This window comes from Sorghum bicolor, chromosome 8, assembly GCF_000003195.3.
Source record: "Sorghum bicolor cultivar BTx623 chromosome 8, Sorghum_bicolor_NCBIv3, whole genome shotgun sequence".
In the NCBI taxonomy this organism is placed as follows: Eukaryota; Viridiplantae; Streptophyta; class Magnoliopsida; order Poales; family Poaceae; genus Sorghum; species Sorghum bicolor.
Genome location: NC_012877.2, coordinates 45,191,577 through 45,211,947, shown reverse-complemented (window position 1 = coordinate 45,211,947; position 20,371 = coordinate 45,191,577). Strand labels below are relative to the sequence as shown.

The following is a 20,371-nucleotide window of genomic DNA, read 5'->3' as shown; positions in this document are numbered from 1 at the left end:
TGACAACTGGCAGCTTCCGGACTCCTCCTTTGCATCATCGACAATCCCTTTGCCATAGTCATCGGCAGACCTTTTTATCCAGCCATCGGCACCATATTACTGCCTGTGGACTTAGTCACATTCAATCTCTCCCTCATCGGCAACCATCCTCATCGGCAACCCGCATCGTACTGCCACCCTATCCTGCCATCCTAGACACGTGCCCAAAAACGGCGTCAACACCTCCTGACCACGCCCTCGTCTCTGTTCGTGGTAATTGCCAGGATCCCGACCACGGTTATCGCGATGGGTGTCCTTCCTGCGATCGTTGACAGGCGAACGGCTACGACGATGCCCGCTGGGTCGCGGTGAAGTTCGGCTGCGGTGAGTCTGGTCAGAGGAAACCTCCGTGTAGGAGATGGCTTGGACCCTTTTGAACAAAGTAGCGGTCTGTCCCATCGCGGCGATCAGATGTGCTCGTATATTAGATTGGATGTCCTGGTATTCTGGAGTATCGGAAAGTCGATCTAAGTTTGTCATGGTGACGCCCACATTAGCGCTTGGTGTCTTGTAGACTTGCTAATTTCCGACCATGTCAAAGCGTCACCAAGGTTGTTTAGGATGAGTTGCCGCTCCTCATTTGCTCGTTGTTGGGCACGGTCGGCGTTGCGCTGTTCGTGCTGCTGTCTCTGTTCGTCAGTTTCGCCATCGACAACTGGCTCGTCATTGCTGACGTTGAGAACCAGGTCTCCTCGTCGCGGTGGGAAGACCGGGAAGCGGGAAAAACCTGGGGGGTAGGGCGGTAGATCTAAATCGTAATCTTCATCCTCGGGGTGTAAAACCTCGTTAGGGACGGAGCCTGTGCTGGAATTTGTGCTGTTGGACTTATCTTCCGGTAGAGTGCGGATGGATACCATATTGACAAAGTGACGGGCTGTTCGCCTATTTTGGCTCAGCAACAAGCTCATCTTCCCAAACAGAGATTGGGTATGCCGTGAAAACTGATTAGCCGCGTTGCTCAGACCATGAGGGAAGTTCTGGTCTGTCGAGGCTATCTTGAGCTTGACAATCCATCCCACGGTGGTCGATGTTATCGTCAGGGACATCCCCAGTCGTTTGTGCGTGGTGACACGAGTTGGTCGATGGGAATCGAAAAAATTCGATGCTGATGCTTGATCAGGCTTGCGTGAAATCAAATCCACCAAGTTGGAGGCTTCGAGAAGTTTGTGGTCGGCGCGATCGAGGGCTTGGAGAAGATCCGAGTTGTCAACTTGTTTTCCCTTGTAGCGAGGGAGGAGAGGTCGGGCCCTCGGAGTCGTCGCGACCGTGGTTGGTGTGATCGGGACCATCACCTCTGCTGCCCCAAATCGGATCTGAGTTTCTTCCAAGGTCGTGGTCGTAAGGCCGCCATCGTGAGTGGTCCAAGTGATCTGGCCGACGGTAAACGTGAGACCTTCGGCCACGGCGGCGGAAGCTGGGATGATGACCATCTTGCTCGTCTGGTAAGCTGTACGCACACCCCCTACCTGGCGCGCCACTGTCGACGAAAGCTAGTCGGCAGTCTACCTTGGGGTATACCCACGGTAGTAGATTATCAGCAGAAAGGTGCGCAAGCTATGAACTTGATGGTGACGCAAGACACAGACAAGGTTTTTATCTAGGTTCAGCCGCCGTGTGGGCGTAATACCTACGTCCTACGTCTGATTGTATTGGATTGTGTTGAGTTGAGATAAGATGATCTAAGGGGGGTCCCTTGCCTCTCCTTATATAGTCTAGAGGGCAGGGTTACAGATTTGGAAACTGATCCTAGTCGGTTACAATTGCCATAGATAGCACGATATCAATTTCTATTCCAACCGACTAGAATCCTGCTTGACCTCCACGTCTTGTTTCCTTGCGAGAAACTCCGAGCAGTTGGATCAAGCCTCGAACTGTCTCGTGATGGGCCAAACCTCGTGGCCCAAGTCTAGCCGTAAGGGTATAGGGGTTTATACCCCCACAGTATGCCCCTGCTTATATACCCTAGTGGGATGAACCGCATCCTTTGGATCAAATCAACTTGAAATAAGGGTCAAGACGCATCGTAGAGGTCAGTTGGAAGTTGTCATGCGAAGCAGAGCTCACATCCATGTGGGCCTAGGCCGGTCGGCCTAACATGTGGGGCCGAACAGCCCCAGCTGTCAGCCGTCGAGCTCCCGTTTTGTTCTCGTGTCTTCTAGTGTCCTCTAGAAACTTCCTGTCAATTCTTGCAGAATTCCGACTTGATTTGGTTTGGTTCCTTAGCTACTACTCTTCCTCGAATTATTCTGTTTTTATCCCTAAAAATTCACAAATAACCAAAGCTGTAGAAATTATCATGTTAGTCCATAAAGCTTTTGTTTGGTGATGCTTCCTGAGTATTCTAGATAATTCTTGAGTGTATCCATCGGGGACTCTCTCGTTGGGACTCCAAATATAGCAAATGATATGTCCATTTCGATTGTCTTGATGAGCTCTTTGCAATGGTGAGCTCTATTTTATCATTTGAGATACTTTTATGTGGTGAAATATCAATAATCCTACAAAAGAGATGAGAACAACACAACTCGTGGAACTTCTTAGAATAAACCCTACAACTATGCACTAATAACTCTTTTGCCATTGTGTTGTGCATTAATTCAAGGTATAGTGTTGACATTAAGGACCGTTAACACTCCCCCTCAGGACCACACCATCGTCCCTGGCCAGCTTTGGAGCTCTGGTTCTCGGCTTGCCCCACCCCCTGGCCCTCTGACCACCTGGCCCTAGTGGCCGCGCCTCCCTAGTCAGTCGCACCGACCCCGGCTGCAGCAAGGTAATTTTTTTGTTTTCTTTAATTCAGTTGCTATATATATAGAGTTTGTAACCACCTTTATTTACGATAATTTTATGTACTAACTTATGATAATGTCAATGCATATTTACGATAGTTACATGGGGATATTTACCATAATATTATAGTAAACCACTTAGTAAGAAGTTGCTATAAACTTGTGAATTAACATAGTAATTATCATAACTCAAAGTGACTACAAAATAAATTATTTTGTAACTAGCTACAAAGTAGTAGGTATATATATATATGAGTTTATAGATAGTCAATTATTTGACGCATATGTAGTTAATACATAATTTAATTGATACATAGGTATAAATGTAGTATATAATGAGTACACACTTCTAATATATATTTTTTTAAAAAGTTGTAGAGAGCTTCACCGTAGTAGTTAGCGTTTAGTTTGGACTAAATGCGATATTTTTTATTGTATGTATGCACTAGATGGATAACCTAGTGGGCATATATCATGGAGGAACCTTGGAAAGAGATCGCTATGGATATGTTGAGTTTATTGACATGCATAGTGTGCCTGTGTTATTTGATGAGAAGTCATCATTTAGTGAGTTGGTTGGAAGGGCTTGGGAGGAGCTATATTGCCATGAAGATGATGCCATGGTAGCTGAGGGTGTACTTCACCTTGGTTGCCCTCCAAACTTGCTAAGATAGTTGATCCTAATTGGGTGTGCAGATGAGTGGGAGAATTATGTGAGAACGCCTTTAAAGAGCCAGTTCTAAAGTTTGGATGTGGTTGTGCGGCTGGTGTTAGTTGATCCATTCCTCATGGGTTTTCCTCGTAGACAATGGCACAATAGGCTTTCTTTGACACTCTACCCTTTGCTACGGAACCGGAGGTTGCGCCTATGGTTCCCGATGCCCAATCTTCTTGCAATGAGGTCTATGTTGCTACAGCAGTTGGTGATGGTAGTGGATCTCATGATGTCGTGGCAAAACCTCCTCACGAGATCCCTTTGCCATAGATTCATCCCAGTAAGTGTGTTATCTGCATCGTTCCTTTGTCATTGATCTCCTCAGGTCACCTATTGATCTTATTATTTCCTTTTAATTCAGCTTATGTCGCGGGAGACATTGTCGATAATGTGGAAATTCTCCATGGAGAAGGATTTTGTGCCTCAAATAGTGTGGATTCAGAGCCATATGAGATTGCAATGGCAGCTGATTCTGATGATGATCGTCTTGTTGGAGAGATGATGGAGAGTGATGTTGAGATGCTGAGGCGTGTGTATTCCGGACACCGTGATCCTAGAGTTCATGAGTTTAGTGATCTTACTCATTCGGATCAGGCTTGTGCAGAAGGACATGATGATGAGCTACAAGAAGCCCTAGAGTCTCGTCTCGAAATCACAGTTGAGAAGGGGAGAGTTTTCAAGGACCTCCCTACATTGAAAAGGTGGTTAGAGGCGTTTATAGTGATACGCAAGAGACCTTACAAGGTCCTACATTCGTGCAGAGTAACAGACTGAGGATGAAGAAGTTATGACCGTTTATGGTGCCAAGGCCACCTCCACATAAGCGCCACATATGCGACCCTCAACGCCACTAGTAATGGCTACAAGATGTACTACCTTGGCGCCATGGGCTATGACGCCAAGACTAGGGTCCATATTCGAAAATCTAATCAGTAGGGGTCTATTTGTGAGAAACTTTCCAAAAAAGAGTCAAAATACAAAAAAAATTTGGTTAACCGAATTTTAAGATAGCCTCATGCTAGCCTAGCCAACTTTGGCGGCCTCGCTTGCCACGTTAAGTTCAGTGTTGTGATGCGTGCAAGTTAGCACTTGCTACTTGCTAGTGTGCGACCGCTTATGTGTCAAATGGTTTATGCACATTGAGATCTTGTTCATTTCATCTCTAAATTTCAAGTCAGGCCTTATTCGTTTTATCAACTATAGGGATTGGAGAATTTGATGTAGATGACATTTTTATTGGTTTAGGGATGAAACCTTTAATCTAGGGATGGAACGAACAGACCGGAGTTGAGGTTTATTTGGATTGTACTATGTACGATTGTACGTACTACATGCAAAATCCACTGCTTTCTTTCTGCAACCTTAAAAAATTCCACTGCTTTCTCGCGACGGTCCACCAGCTCATAAAAGTTTGCATTGGAAGACGAAGAGGAATCGACGGGCGAGAGGACGGCCGGCTACATAGCTATCTCGCCGTTCGTGCTATATTAATCACAAGATGATGCCGCACACGTACTGTGTCTTTGAAGCTACTACCTGATTGACTGGGCCGTTCATCGACCAGACCAAGAGCCACATCAACACACCTGCAGTCTCTGCAGAGCTTCATCGGCAAAACAATGGCCTCGTCGTCCTCGGCGGAGGCGGCGAGGGCGCACGTGGAGCGAATCCGGCGGGAACGGTTCTACATCGGGCGGGGGGAGAGGAACCCGCTGGCGGAGGACATCCACCAGGCAGTCGGCTACCTCTCCGAGGAGCTCTACTCCAAGGACGTCCATTTCCTCATGGAGCTCATCCAGGTACGTGCACACATCCCCCACCTATACATATTCCATTATATCGATCATTCCGTCATAATCTTGTACGACCCCCGGCCGGTCACATTTACTAGCTTATAATATATATATTTTCTTCATGTTCTTGTCTTGGAGAGTCTCATCTATATTTGACTGAAGGTCTATTTTCTTGAAGACGCACAACGTCATACGTGAATGCTTTGAGTATTTTTATTTTGCATGTGCACAGACTAATCCTTCAGTTGAAATTGCTTCACGAAGTTCATGTCTCGCAGCAGTAATTAAAAATATGAACCTATATATTTGTATGAAATCACTTTTTAGACTTTTTTTTCTCATGGAACAGAAGGGCCGGGTTGTTCCCACTGGAAATATGCATTAACCATAGTTGGAGAAGTACTGGTGGGGTACCCTGTTTGATCCCATGGTCTAAAGTTTTAGACATTAAATTTTATACCAGTTAAACTCTTGATGCTCAAAAAAAGAGGTCTAAAGTTGTGTCTAAAATTTAAACCATCTTACAAAGTTTTAGAGCACATAAATGAGCTGAAGTGGTCTATAGTTTTAATCCTTACTTTAGTCATCTAAAGTCTAGGCGTGAGAATCCAAACAAGCCCTTACTTTCTCTTTAGATTTTTCTAACTAATTATTTAAGGATTAAGAAAGATAATTAACAAAATTAAACTTATACAATTGAAGGAATGTTAGTAATTGTCATGACCGGACATTGGTCATCTAACGGCATCTCGACTCTGCCCAGGTGCACTCATGCTCAGTCTCAACTTATCTGTCGGTTGGTGTGGTCGATCCTTCCTTCAATCCCTTCATCGCTCCTCTTAGCTCAACATATTATGAAATTTTAGGATGACCGTTTTGACCAAGTTTCTAAAAGAACATTTATATCTTCAATTTGATTTACTATTAAAATATATTTCATAATAATCAAATAATACTTATTTGATGTACTATTAAAATATACTTTATAATAATCAAATAATACTTATTCGAAATCCGGCCTCAGCAGCATTGTTAAAAAACCTAACAAAATTGGTTTCACTTCACCTAATTAATACTAGTGTGATTTATTATTATGCATTTTGTATTACAAGCCCGTGAACCATTTGCGAGGCCAAGCGGAGACCTTCAGCACAGGCCTGACTTTCCGCCTCATCTGCCGAGGCGCAACGAGCAACAAAACAGCACACGCCATGCCGTAAACCACCCCGCCGGGCTCCGGCCTCACCGGCATGGTTTCTGATGATCACGCCGACCCCGGCATCTCCTGTCTGCTGTCGGAAGAGCCATCTGACCGTCCATCCTAGAGACCCTTCGCCCCCGCAGCCCCGGCCCGCTCGGCCATTGGCCAAGTCACCGCCAGCCCGCACCCACCACATGAAATCAGTGGAAGTTTCTATACTTCCTGCAAGTTCTAATATATCTTCCCTTCTACCATGTTCTGAAGCTTTGTCTGCTTTGCTCTAATCGAATCCCAACTTTATTTGTTTGAGGAGTGGCAATACTGTCCTCTCATTCACAGTTCTATCTTCCACAAAATCACAGCCATCTCTTTCTGCATGGGAGGTGTTTGATGAATTGCCTTGTCGACGAGCCAAATCTAATAGAGTTGGATTACAATTCTTTGTGCATAGGATTGATCAGTCTTAAGATAGTTCCCTTGTGACCTTTTAGCGTTAGTGTTGTCACTTGCCATAGAGATATTTTGGTAGCTGCTTTTGCAAAATGTAACACAGAAGAAAGATGGCTCATCTTTCATTAGGCGGAGATAAGGATAGAAATTAGGGGATTTGGTTGTGGCAGTATAGGTGGGCTCACAGGTGAGAGCTTTATTTGGGTCTCATGGTGATGGTTCATGGATAACTTGGTCCTCCAATGGGAGCAGATGACTTGTTATGCTTTGTATATTGGATGCATGCACCTAAATTGCCTCAAGAGGTGTCGTCTGGATTTTCGGCATAGTGATGATTTATGAAGGTAAACAAGATGGTCGTGGGTTTATGTCATGTGGTATTACAATTGTTGGTTAATTAAGTATTAAAATTATATGAAAGAGATAATGTCACAGGCATGGCTAGCAGGCCAGAACATCCAACCTGTTTTGCCAATGACCCTCAAGTTGAAGACCTCTGTATAGTAGCTCTTATTTGTCAATGTCAAAAGATATTATTTGATATGATGTGATTAAAATGTGTTGGGAACACCAGTGGTTAAATTTACAAGTTTATCAATCTGCTCCATTTGTCACACAGATTATCCTAGTCATTGCTGTAGAGAATGAAAATGATTGTAACCAAGTGGCCAACTGCATGATTGTTTGTGCAAATGTGAAGCAACGTTAGTTAATGTACAATAGCATCAGTGTAACAGTTTCCCTTATGTTTTACTCATGAATAGATGCTGCTACTTCATGGGAAATTTCATGCCTGGTCTAAATCTGTGAAATCTTTTTTAGATGCTGAGGACAATGATTATCCATTGGATGTGTCGCCAGCACTGGAGTTTGTCATAACAGAAAAGGACATTACTGCTACAGGAGCTAGATCAACACTTGTTGTCTTCAATAATGAAAGGGGATTTTCAGCAGCAAACATTGACTCCATATGTAGGATTGGCAGGTCAACTAAGAAAGGAAACAGACATCTTGGCTACATTGGTGAAAAAGGTACTCCCGTGCCACGAGAGTTAACTTTTGGTTTGGACCTTGGAGTGCAAAACTGCCTGTTGCCTATTTTGCATTGGGTTTATGCAGCATGTATGCAAGCATCTTGAATGAGAACTCAACATGCCTGTTCCGTTTTAGTTTTTACTGTTACCTGAATCAGAAAATTTGTGGATGGTTTGACCTTTAGGAGTTCTAGTAATACTTGAATTTTTGGGTTTTAAGCAGTTTCATCTGCCAAATGGTCTTAAATCTGTCCCTTGAATTTTATATAAATTAATTCTACTCGAAGTAGCTTACTGTCATCTTTTCTTCGTCTTGAAGACATGAGAGTTGTGTTTGTATTGTACAGAGAAAAAAGAGGAAGAACCCTGTACAAAGCAACCTGCTTAGCATACTGGCGTTTTCAACAATGATTTTGCCTTAACTGCAATAATTTGTGATTCTATAATTTCATGGAATTTGTAGTTCCAATGTAAGATGTTTTTCTTAGAAAAACTAAGGCCTTGCATGTATAATGTGGTCCTGCTTTATGTTGTATTTTTAGTTAGCTAACAGTAATCTTTCATTCAGGTATTGGTTTCAAAAGTGTATTTCTAGTTTCAGGTCAACCACACATCTTCAGTAATGGATATCAGATAAAATTCAATGAAAAGCCTTCAGCAGATTGTGATATAGGATACATTGTTCCTGAATGGGTTGATGGGAAGCCAAATATTGATGACATAAGAACAGTATATGGCCCTTCTAGGAGTCTTCCTACAACTGTTATTATCTTACCTTTGAAGACTGATAAGATACTTGCTGTGAAGAAAGAACTTAATAGCACACATCCTGAAATTCTTTTGTTTCTTTCAAAGATTAGGCAGCTCTCTGTCAGGGAAATGAACCATGATCCTAAGGCCAGTAAGATCAGCCAGATTTCGATTTCCAGTGAAGTGGACTACAGGTCGAGGAAGGACATAGATGCAGAGTCTTACACGCTTCATCTAGCTATGCAGGAAAATAGCAAGGGAGAAACAGAAGAGTGCACCTATTATATGTGGAAGCAGAAGTTTGCAGTCCAACCAGACTGCAGAATTCAGAAAAGGATGGAAGTTGATCAATGGGTAGTTACGTTGGCATTTCCTCATGGACAGAGACTAAGCAGAGGAGCAAAATCGCCTGGCGTATATGCATTCCTTCCTACAGAGATGGTCACTAACTTGCCCTTTATTATTCAAGCGGATTTTCTTCTAGCTTCATCCCGAGAGTCCATTTTATTTGACAGCAAATGGAATCACGGTATACTTGAGTGTGTACCTTCTGCTTTTGTCAATGCTTTTGGAGCTCTCCTGAAATCGTCAGGGGATGCCCCACATTTTGCGCTCGCACCCATTTTCAGGTTTCTGCCAATTCAGGACCCTTCAATATCACTTTTTGATAATGTCAGGCTGTCCATAAAAACCAAAGTTGAAGCTGAGGACATAATGCCTTGTGAATCATGCACTACACAGAAGGTCTTCTGCAAGCCCACTGAAGTCTCTCGTCTCGATAGTGCATTCTGGAGAATTTTGAATTTGGCCCAGAAGCAAGGAATCGGTCTGCAGAATCTATCTTTGTATGGTACTTTTGTCCTGAGCTCCTATCTTGACAACCAAGAATATGATGATGTATTAAAATTTCTAGGTATTGGATATGCCAGCAAAGAATGGTACAGTAAGTGTATTGATGGATTGAATCTTGTGAAAGAGGCATCAGAAGAACTGTACCTTCAGATCTTATATTTTGTTGCTGGAAATTGGAAACTGTTTTTTGGAACAAGTATGATGCTTATATCTCTCATAAAGTATGTGGATACCAACAGTCGATTGTCATACTCCAGTGTGCTAGCAGCACAAAAGTCTTTAAAGATATGTACTGCATCTAATTTGGATGATTTATCTTGGCTTATTTCCTGGAACAAGGAACTCTCAGCGGCCCCTGGTCTATTCTTTTTGCCCCTCAGTACACATAGGTCTCTGGATGCATTTTCTGGGGGAATACAGATAATGGACTGGCTTAGAAACATTGTGAACATGCAAATTTTGACTCCAAACGAGTATGCTTCTACTGCATCCAAGTCACTTAACGAGAGTGGGTTGGCTCTTATTTACTGCCATTTTCTTTATCATTCACATGCAAAAAAGTACATAACTGAGAGTATCATTGTCAACTTGTGCCAAGCATTGCCTGTGGTTGATAACTTTGGAAAGGTTATAAAACATAGAAAAACTTTGCTTGTCCCTGCTGATGGAAGCAAGTGGGTTAGAGTAATTGGTACTAATCCTTGGAGATCTCAAGATTATGTTGAGCTGTCAGCAGATTATAGCTTTTCAGGAAGATATGCTGGAAATTATACGTCTGATGGTCAGCTCATAAAATTCCTGAGGACCTATGCACAAGCAGCTGATATACCATTTTTACGTCCTCCTAATTCCAGCTTCCCAACAGTGTCGTCTCCTCTGGCCATGGAAAATGCACTTTTGCTGTTACAGTGGATAAGGAATTTAAAATTAAAAATAGTCCATCTGCCACAAAACTTCTTAAACTGTATTAGGAATGGGAAGTGGCTAAAAACATCTCATGGTTATGAGTCACCATTAAGAACTTTTCTAGCAAGTGCAGTATGGGGAAGTAAGCTGCAGGTACAGTTTATCTTTGCTGATGTACCCATAATTGATGAAGAGTTCTACGGAAATAGAATAAATGCTTACAAGGAAGAGTTGATGGTGATTGGAGTGCAATTTGAGTTTGCAAATGCATCTATACACATTGGCAACCAGCCTTTGTGTACGGAGGATGCTATTTTACTTCTACAGTGGATTAGGCATCTAAGATCAAGGGGCATCCTGCTATCCAAAAACTTTTTGGGCAACATCAAGAACGGTAAATGGCTGAAGACCTCAATTGGTTACAATGCACCATCTCAGTCTTTTTTGTTGAGTTCAGAATGGACAAATTTGCGGCAGATTATTTCAGAGTTAGCTGATGTACCCTTGATTGACCAAGAATTTTATGGGAACAAAATAAGTTCTTACAAAGAAGAGCTGAGATCCATTGGAGTGCAGTTTGAATTTCCGTACGCATCTGTGGACATGGCCAGCGAACCATTGACTATGGAGAATGCTATTTTACTTCTACAATGTATCAGGAATCTGTTGAGGTGCGTCCAGCTACCCCAGAAGTTCTTGAGCTTTATCAGCAATAGAAAGTGGTTAAAGACATCCTTGGGTTACAGTTCACCTCTGGGATCCTTTTTGCTGAGTGCAGAATGGGAAAAGTTTCCACAAATCCAATCAATCTTAGCTGATGTACACATTATTGATCAAGACTTTTATGGAAATGAAATAAAAAATTACAAGGAAGAGTTGAGAGTTATTGGAGTGCAATTTGAGTTTGTAGATGCAGCTGTGCATATATGTAACCATCTTCTCTCCTCAACAACTAAAACTTTCTCTCGAGCCAATATGTTAGCTCTACTTCAATCGATCAGATTTCTGAATGAGAATAACAAGACTCCCCATCTCATTGAACGAATGGAAAATGGCTGCTGGGTTAAGACTTGTCTTGGCAGCAGATCACCACTAAATTCAATCCTATTTAATTCAGAATGGGAGAATGCCTCGGTCATCAGTATCTTGCCTTTTATCGATACAGTCTTCTATGGGGTTGACATAGCTGATTTCAGGTCAGAGCTTGAGCTATTTGGAGTTGTTGTTGGATTCAAAAGAAATTATCAGCTGGTGGTTGATAACTTTAGGTTCTCTAAAGATACAATCACTCCTAGTGCCACAATACTAATGCTCAAGTGTATTCGATACGCTGAGGAATGTCTTGATTTTGTAGAAAGACTGAAAGATCTCAGATGGTTGAAGACTGATGTTGGCTTCAGAGCTCCTCACGAAACATTCCTTATTGATGACGACTGGAAATGTCTTTTGGAGGTTGTTGACAAGGTGCCATTGCTTGATCTGGAATTCTATGGGGATGAAATCAAGCTGTACAAAGTAGAGTTATGTAAGACTGGTCTAATTGCTGGCTTCAAGGAAGTGAGTAAAAAACTAGTGTGTGGTATCAAGAAACTTGTAAACACTTCTTCTATTACAAAAGAGCGGGCATTTGCACTGCTAGAGTGCTACAGAGACCTAATCACCAGGCATGGGAGGTTACCCGTTGATCTTGGGAACCTCATGCACCGTGAGAGATGGCTACATACATCATTTGGTTTCAGGTCTCCGAAGGAAGCAATTCTTTTTGGCTCAGAATGGGAGTCTATTGCTTTAGTTTCCCGCCTACCATTCGTCGATGACAGCAACACACAGTATGGCCTTGGGAAGGAGATTTACTGCTACAGTAATGAACTGATGGCCTTGGGTGCCAAAGCTCAATTAGAACAAGGTGCAGCATTTGTCATTTCGGGACTCCATATTCCAACTGATCCTTCAGCTGTGACTCCAGAAGCTTTTATTTCATTGCTAAAGTGCATCAGAATCTGGAGAAAAAACGGATCTGCTCTACCTAAAAGTTTCATGAGCGCAATCAACTTGAAGTGGGTTAAGACAACTGCAGGGTACCGTCATCCAAACAGTTGTATCCTTTTTGGTTCGGCGTGCTCTTCTCATGTTCACAGGGATGATGGCCCTTTTGTAGATGAAGTGTTTTATGGACAGGAGCTAGTTTCATATGAGAGTGAGCTGCAAACAATAGGGGTTATTGTGGATCCTAGAACTAGCTGTGCTTGTGTACTGTTGGCACGGCATCTAAAAGGTCTCTCTAATGCTGATGCAATTTCTAGGATTTACTCGTATTTGGAGGTGTACCGTTGGAAGCCTAGGTACACCAGTGAGGACTGGATTTGGATACCTCATGAAGCTAATGAAGGACAATGGGTTAACCCTGACAGTTGTGTTCTTTATGATAGTAACGGTCTTTTTGACTCTCAGCACCATGTTCTAGTGAAATGGTACAGCAGCAAATTGCTTCGGTACTTTAACACGGCTTTTGGTGTGAAGCATCATCCAACAGTCAGCGATTATTGCAAGCTCTGGAGTATGTGGCAGGGCTCGAACTCTGCACTGACACAAAAAGAATGTGTTGCTTTCTGGGAATTCTTTGGCAAGAACTGGAGCACAGATATGGGGAAGTTTATTGCTGGGTTTATTGATAAGGTTCCTGTTAGTTCTGATGATCAGATCTTGCTACTTGAGAAACAAGATGTCTTCATTCCCGATGATCTACTACTTGAGGATCTTTTCAAGAAGCAGGCTCAGAAACCTTTGTTCATTTGGTATCCTTCAACTAGCCTGCCTTGCTTGTCTCCTGCTAGATTAAATGATATCTACAGTAGCATTGGTGTTCAGAAGATATCAAAAGCTGTTACCAGCAATCAATTTGAGCTCTTAAAAATTGAATCTGTTACCCTTGTTCATAAGAGTACTGTGATTAAACTTGGGTTGCTCAAAATTGTTCTGGCTTTCCTTGCCGATCCCATCCTCAACATTTCTGTTGAGAAGAGGCATGAAATGGTCGCAAGTCTCACCAATGTTGCTGTCTACGAGACAAGAGATCCTCTTAATGTGAGTTATCAGGTTGCACTTTCTTCAGGAAGAAGAGTGCATGGTACATGTGCAAGGTTTTTCCGTTGGGAGAGGGAGAACTCAAGGTTATTTGTGACAGAGACTGACGAACCAGGATCAATGACCAATGCAAGGAAGATGGAGTATGCATTATGTTTTGCTGAGGAGATCTCTAAAGGATTGTTGTCGGAGAATACAGATCGGATTACAGCTCTTGCCGAACTCGTGAGGACTGGGTTCTTGCTGGAATTTGATGTTCCTGCAGTTCAGATTTTGTTGAATTTGAAGAACCTACGGCTGTTTGAGCAGGATGAAGAATTCCTTTTACCTTTCACAATATTGTGCTGATGGATTACGTGGTTCTTCCTATGTATGATCCTCTCTCTCTCTCTCTCTCTCTCTCTCTAGCTCTAACCTCAACCTACGTAAATATTATTCTGCAGATTAATATTATGCTATTTGGGGCTCCTGTGGGATTTTGCCAAGTGATCAACATCCTGTGTTAGTTGCACTAAGGTTGCGAAATATTTCATACCAATAGGTACGTTTCTGAACCTCTGGCACAAGGACAAATTAAGATGTTCATCCTGCTGATGCATGCATATGCTTAACTGCAAACGTGTTCCTGATAAATTGCAGGATTCATGGATGTTCATTCAAATGTGCTCTCCCGCAAATGTGTCTCCAGATACAATAACAAAACATGTCTTCTGTGCGAGATGAGCTGCTGGATTAGGCGATTAGCCACCAAACTATTGAATGTTATATATTATTACATATATGGTGTTCTTGCTTATGAACTAGCTTCTTTTATGCATTTTTTCTGTGTCTGAACTATATATATTGTTCTAATGGTTTGTCCACGGTATGTTAATTATGAAGTGTGGTTTGAATATCACTTGAATATTTGATGTATTCATACTTATAACTTTTTATTAGCTGACAGTACGTATGATATTTCTAAGGTGGAAAGGAGTGAGCTCCTGTCATGGTCTTCCTAAGGGTTTGGATCCTAGAGCTAAAAATTAGTTAGTCCATCTTGTAATAATAGGTTAAGCATGGGCTAATTATAGGCTCACAATGGCCTAGTAGGCTCTAGCCACCAATTATAACCACCATAAGCCCTCAATTAGCTCATATTTAGCATAAAAAATATCCCTAGTCATGTTGAATCGGGTTAGCAATGGGCTCTTGTGGAAGTAAACTGTTGATTTGGTAAAAAACTCTGTCTAGCAGCTTCCAGATCAGAGAGTCTATTTCTTCTAATTTTTATAGTCCCTTTATAATATATTATTTACATCAACACTCCCCCTTAAGATAGGTTAAAGATATCTAACATGCCCATCTTGCTACAACTTAACTCAACTTCACTAGGTCCTAAACCCTTTGTAAAACAGTCCACTAATTGATCACGCGATTTTGCATACTTTAACTTTAGAACCCCACTATCTAGCTTTTCCTTGACGAAGAATCGATCAATCTCCACATGCTTAGTGCGGTCAACCTATACTCAGCCTCCGTAGTAGACCGAGCCACAACTGCTTGCTTCTTGCTAATCCATGGGACAAGATTGCCTCCCATAAACACACAATATTCAGATGTAGAACTCCTATTATCTTTGCTACTCGCCCAATCAGCATCACAGTAGCCCTCCAAATCAAGGTGTCCATTCTTCTTGAACCATAACCCTCTTCCAGGGGTTCCCTTCAGATGCCTCAAGATCATGTAAACAACATCCATATGTCCTGTTCTTAGATCATGCATATATCTGCTCACCAAACTCATTGCATAGAAAATGTCAGGCCTTGTATAACACAGGTATAGCAGTCTTCCCACAAATCTCTAATATGTCTCTTTGTCCACAGAATCTCCACCCTTGGCACTGATTTGATGGTTTTTTATCAATAGGGTACTACATGGCCAACATCCAAGCATGTCCGTTTTAGTCAACAGATCAAGGACATATTTTCTTTGAGAGAGAACTATCCTCTTAGGCGACCTTGCTATCTCAATTCCAAGAAAATACCTTAGTGGTCCAAGATCCTTTACTTCAAAGGCCTTTCCCAGATTCTCCTTCAAACACCTAATTTCCTCTATATCATCTCTTGTGATCACAGTATCATCCACATATACTGCCATAATGGTGATAAATATTCCTCTATCCTTGTAGAAGAATGTATGATCACCATTACATTGAGTGTAGCCCATACCACAGACTGCTCTCATAAACATATCAAACCATGCCTGAGGTGATTGCTTTAGTCCATAGAGTGAATTTTTAAGTCTGCACACCTTCCCAACAAGTTTGACTGTTGGCAAACCCCGGTGGGATTTCCATATAAACTTCTTCTAAGTCACCATGAAGAAATGTGTTCTTCACATCCATATGATGTAGAGGCCAACCAAAGTTAACAGCATAGGAGATTAAGGTCCTAAGAGTGTCCATCTTTGCCATAGGAGCAAAGGTCTCATCATAGTCAATCCCATAAGTTTGACTATAACCTTTTGCAACCAGCCTTGCCTTATACCTATCCACATTTCCTTTTGGGTTTTGCTTCATGGTGAAGACCCACTTGCAGCCCACAACCCTTTTTCCTTTTGGAAGTGGGACCAATTCCCAAGTCTTGTTCTTCTAAAGAGCATGCATCTCTTATTTCATTGTTGCATTCCAGTTAGGATCCTGTTTTACACACTTCCAGTCCCTTGGAATAGGCACTATTTGTAAAGATGCAACAAATGCTCTATATGAAGGTGAAAGGCGAGAGTATGAGAGGAAGTTGGCAATGTCATAATCTATACTAGGATGCTCAAAACCATAGCGAACATGAGGTTTTCCAAAATTAGACCTAGTATCTCTACGTTATGCAAGAGGTAACTCTACATGTTCAAGGTTAGAGGGTACATTACCGCTTGATGGAGAGAGGTCTGAGGAGAGATTTGGGACTCGTGTAGCAACTTGTTGTTGTTGTGGTGCATTGATTTTCTCCCTTGACTCCTAAACCATTTCCTCTAGTACACTATTGGCTCCTTTGCGATTGTTTGCTTCCCTTGACTGCTAGACCGTCTCCTCTGGTACACTATTAGCTCTTTTGCAATCACCTCTTCATTTTGTACATCAATTGTCTCCTCATTCCTAGCACCAACTACCCCCCCCCCCTCATTCTCATCACCAATTACCCCTTCACCTTCACCATCATCATCCCTCATATCCACACCAAGTTTTTAGAGATGTGGACATAAAAAAACTTGTGTGATGCTTGTGAACTTGGGAAGCATACAAGGACAACTTATCCTAACATTGACATCCGAAGTTGTGAACCTTTTATGTTAGTACACTCGGATGTTTGGGGTCCCTGCTCAGTTACATCTATGACTAGATGAAAGTGGTTTGTCGCCTTTATTGATTGCTATACTTGTATGACCTCGGTTTACATGCTTAGGGGTAAACATGAGGTCCTTTGGTGCTTCCAGGACTTTCATAAGTTAGTTGCAAATCAATTTAATGCTAGAATTTGGATTATCTGAACTGATAATGGAAAGGAATATGTGAACAATATTTTTGGGGCGTATCTTTTGGAGCATGGGATTATACATCAGACTAGTCCTGACACTCCATCACAAAATGGTGTAGCTAAGAGAAAGAATCGTCACTTGTTAGAGGTGGCAAGGTCAATGATGTTTCAGATGGATGTGCCCAAATATCTCTGGAGTGAAGCGGTGCTAACGACAACATATTTGATCAATCGTATGCCATCTAAGATTTTTGGTATGGCGTCACCTGCAAAGCTGTTTCTGGGGAAATAGGAATTTAAAGTACCTTCCAAGGTATTTGGTTGTGTGTGCTTTGTCAGGGATCATAGACCGTTAGTTGGAAAGTTGGATCCACAAGCGGTGAGGTGTATTTTTGTTGGATATTCTTCTACACAAAAAGGTTACAAGTGTTGGGACTCTGTTGGAAAGAAATTGTTTGTGAGTATCGATGTGACATTCAGGGAGTCTAAACCATACTATACAAAACCATGTGATGTTGATCCGTTCTTGGAGGAAAACTCTCCACTCACTGTGACAGTAGAGAGGGGGAGAATAGAGGAGTTGCTGCTCAACAGGAAGTGATTGTCGGTACTATCCCATGTCTAATGGATATGCCTGAATTTTGTTAGGATCATGGTGTGGATATGAGGGATGATGATGGTGAAGGTGAATGGGTAATTGGTGATGATGGTGAAGGGGTAATTGGCGATGAAGCAGTAGATCTCCCTCTTTTGTGTTCCAGTAGCAACTCCCAATGCTAACTGCTCTTGGTTCATGAACCACAGCCCATTATGCCTGACTCCAGTCCCAATCACTCTCCCCGTCATCTTCTCCTAAAAAATACAAGAATTTTCATCAAACATAACAATGCTTTTGAACTGATCAACAAGTGCACTACTAAGAGGAGATGGAGTGCATTCTATAGATCCTACACCATGAATGGGTTGAGAGGTACCATCAACAGTTTGTATTGTTTCAGTATAAGAATGTGGAGTGTATGTTTAAAAAAACTAGATATGCCTATGACATGCTTGGAAGCTCTTGAGTCAACAACCCACTCTATGTATGTGTTCTCGAGGCACTTTTCGAGTCACGAAACCTTCCTGTAAATTATCCTATCTTTGGCCTTGTTTGGTTCGTAAAAATTTTCAAGATTCCCTGTCACATCAAATCTTTGGTCGCATACATAGAGCATTAAATATAGACGAAAATAAAAACTAATTACACAGTTTACCTATAATTTGTGAGATGAATCTTTTGAGCCTAGTTACTCCGTGATTGGACAATATTTGTCAAATAAAAACGAAAATACTACAATACCAAAAATCAAAATTTTTGCGAACTAAACAAGGCCTTGCCTCATTGCCTGAGTTAGGTATAGGAGTTACCCCTTGGCCCGCATGATTACCAAAGAGATGTTATAAACTTATAATAAATTTTTCTAACAAAAACGTGCTAAAATATGCTTGCAAAAAAATGTTAATCCAAATGTAAGGTTGTCACACCCGGTTTTAAGGAACAAAACCAGGCTAGCTATATGTGTGCCCAGGAAGTCCACACATACAACAACAGAAAGGAATAGTATCGAAAACAATGTTATATAGCGAAAACATACTTATAATTAACACTTACATCAGAGTATCGCGGAAAGGTAACTAATCTTCAGGCTCAATCTTCACAGGGACAGTTGACTGGGGGTAACATATGCCTAGCACTTCTCGTATCCTAAGAACGTCCTTCGTAACTCCTTCGCTCCTCTGATAACTCTTACTAGTAAACTGGAGTGGTGGGAAATAGCAAGAGTGAGCACATATCGTACTCAACAAGTATAACCAGGGGTTCATGAGGCTCAATTAGCTGACACTAGTTTGACTGCATTTAGCTTTTATATGTAGATAGCATGTTTATATTTAGATAGCAAATGTCAAGGTAGCATAATTAAATTCCATAACCACATGATCAATGTATACAAAAATTAAGAATAACACATATAAACAACATAATAAACCATCATTTATTATCATTATTCACATTCATCAGTGTCCATCTATTCCGTCAGTTTTCTGGGCCGCCCGTATCCGTGGGCACGGCTAGTATACCAGATTTAACACTCTGCAGAGGTTGTACATCTTTACCCATGAGTCGTGATTTACCCTTTCGCCCGAGGTGATCAGCCTCTTAACCCACTACCAAGGAAGGTCGGCAGGGTTCACTATGAAGTCTTTCAAAGGTACGTCTAACATGTTAGGGCCGCAAGGTTTCCTTTGCGCGCAGATATAGATACCCCCCTTCCGAATGGCACAATGACGCGCAGCCTATACACATAGGGACAGGGGCTCGCACTATACCCAAAACGGTTCAGCCCCTCCGCCCTTTCGGGTAACCTCTAACAAGCTAGAAAAGCTTACTCATACTTGACTAAAGCCAGAGCCATATAGCCCTCATGGTTGTACGAGTTGTCCCAGCTTTTGCCAAGGGATAAGTCCTTATGGAGGGTCAAGATCAATCCAGCAAAAGCCAGAGTTCTTTCCACCCTTTATATTCAAGTTGCTAGAAAGCTTATTTTATTGTTTATTGTATACTCAAATATTCATGTTACAAGATCATGGATTAATAATCAAGCACTAGCAAGAACTACCAAATGCATATCCAAAATAGGTAACAAGGAATCCAGGATAACAATCATCTATGATTTTGCTAAGGTCATCAAGGTGGACACATGCATATGATATATATTGTATTAATTGTGTATAGGTAACAAGGATGATCCCAAGTTATACTTGCCTTAAACACTTGCACAATTCTCATATCATCAGCTTTTAGTCATCACCTTCTGATCTTCAGCACTCACAAGCAGTTCTTGTCTACTCGCAGATCGCACCACACAGACAAACATACAAACAACAAACAGAGACAACTAAGAACAGTACACCACATAAGATTAAGCAACATACTAATAGAGAGATCGCTGCTACAGTCATGAGAGCGCAATAGAACACCAAGAATAAGTGTACGAAACTACTATCACTACAAGAAATTCCCTTATACGTGACGGTTTGATTGTGACCTTCTAACAAATCATCACAGAATGTAGTCATCCATGACGGTCCAAATCCCAGGTGATGATGCATGACGATTGGTTGAATTACCGTCATAAGTGGAACGTCACGAATCATGCAAAATCATTTTACGGATCAATTTAGTCATCTATGACGGACTCATAGGAA

At 41.8% G+C, this 20,371-nt stretch overlaps 1 protein-coding gene across 1 annotated transcript; it reads left to right on the top strand.

Moving 5' to 3' along the window:
* On the top strand, nucleotides 6,480-14,511 carry LOC8064056. Its single transcript, XM_021445633.1, has 5 exons — nucleotides 6,480-7,331; nucleotides 7,810-8,019; nucleotides 8,590-13,983; nucleotides 14,057-14,154; nucleotides 14,253-14,511. Exons 1-3 carry the CDS (start codon nucleotides 7,319-7,321, stop codon nucleotides 13,959-13,961), a joined length of 5,595 nt encoding a protein of 1,864 aa, XP_021301308.1. The 5' UTR covers nucleotides 6,480-7,318; the 3' UTR covers nucleotides 13,962-13,983; nucleotides 14,057-14,154; nucleotides 14,253-14,511.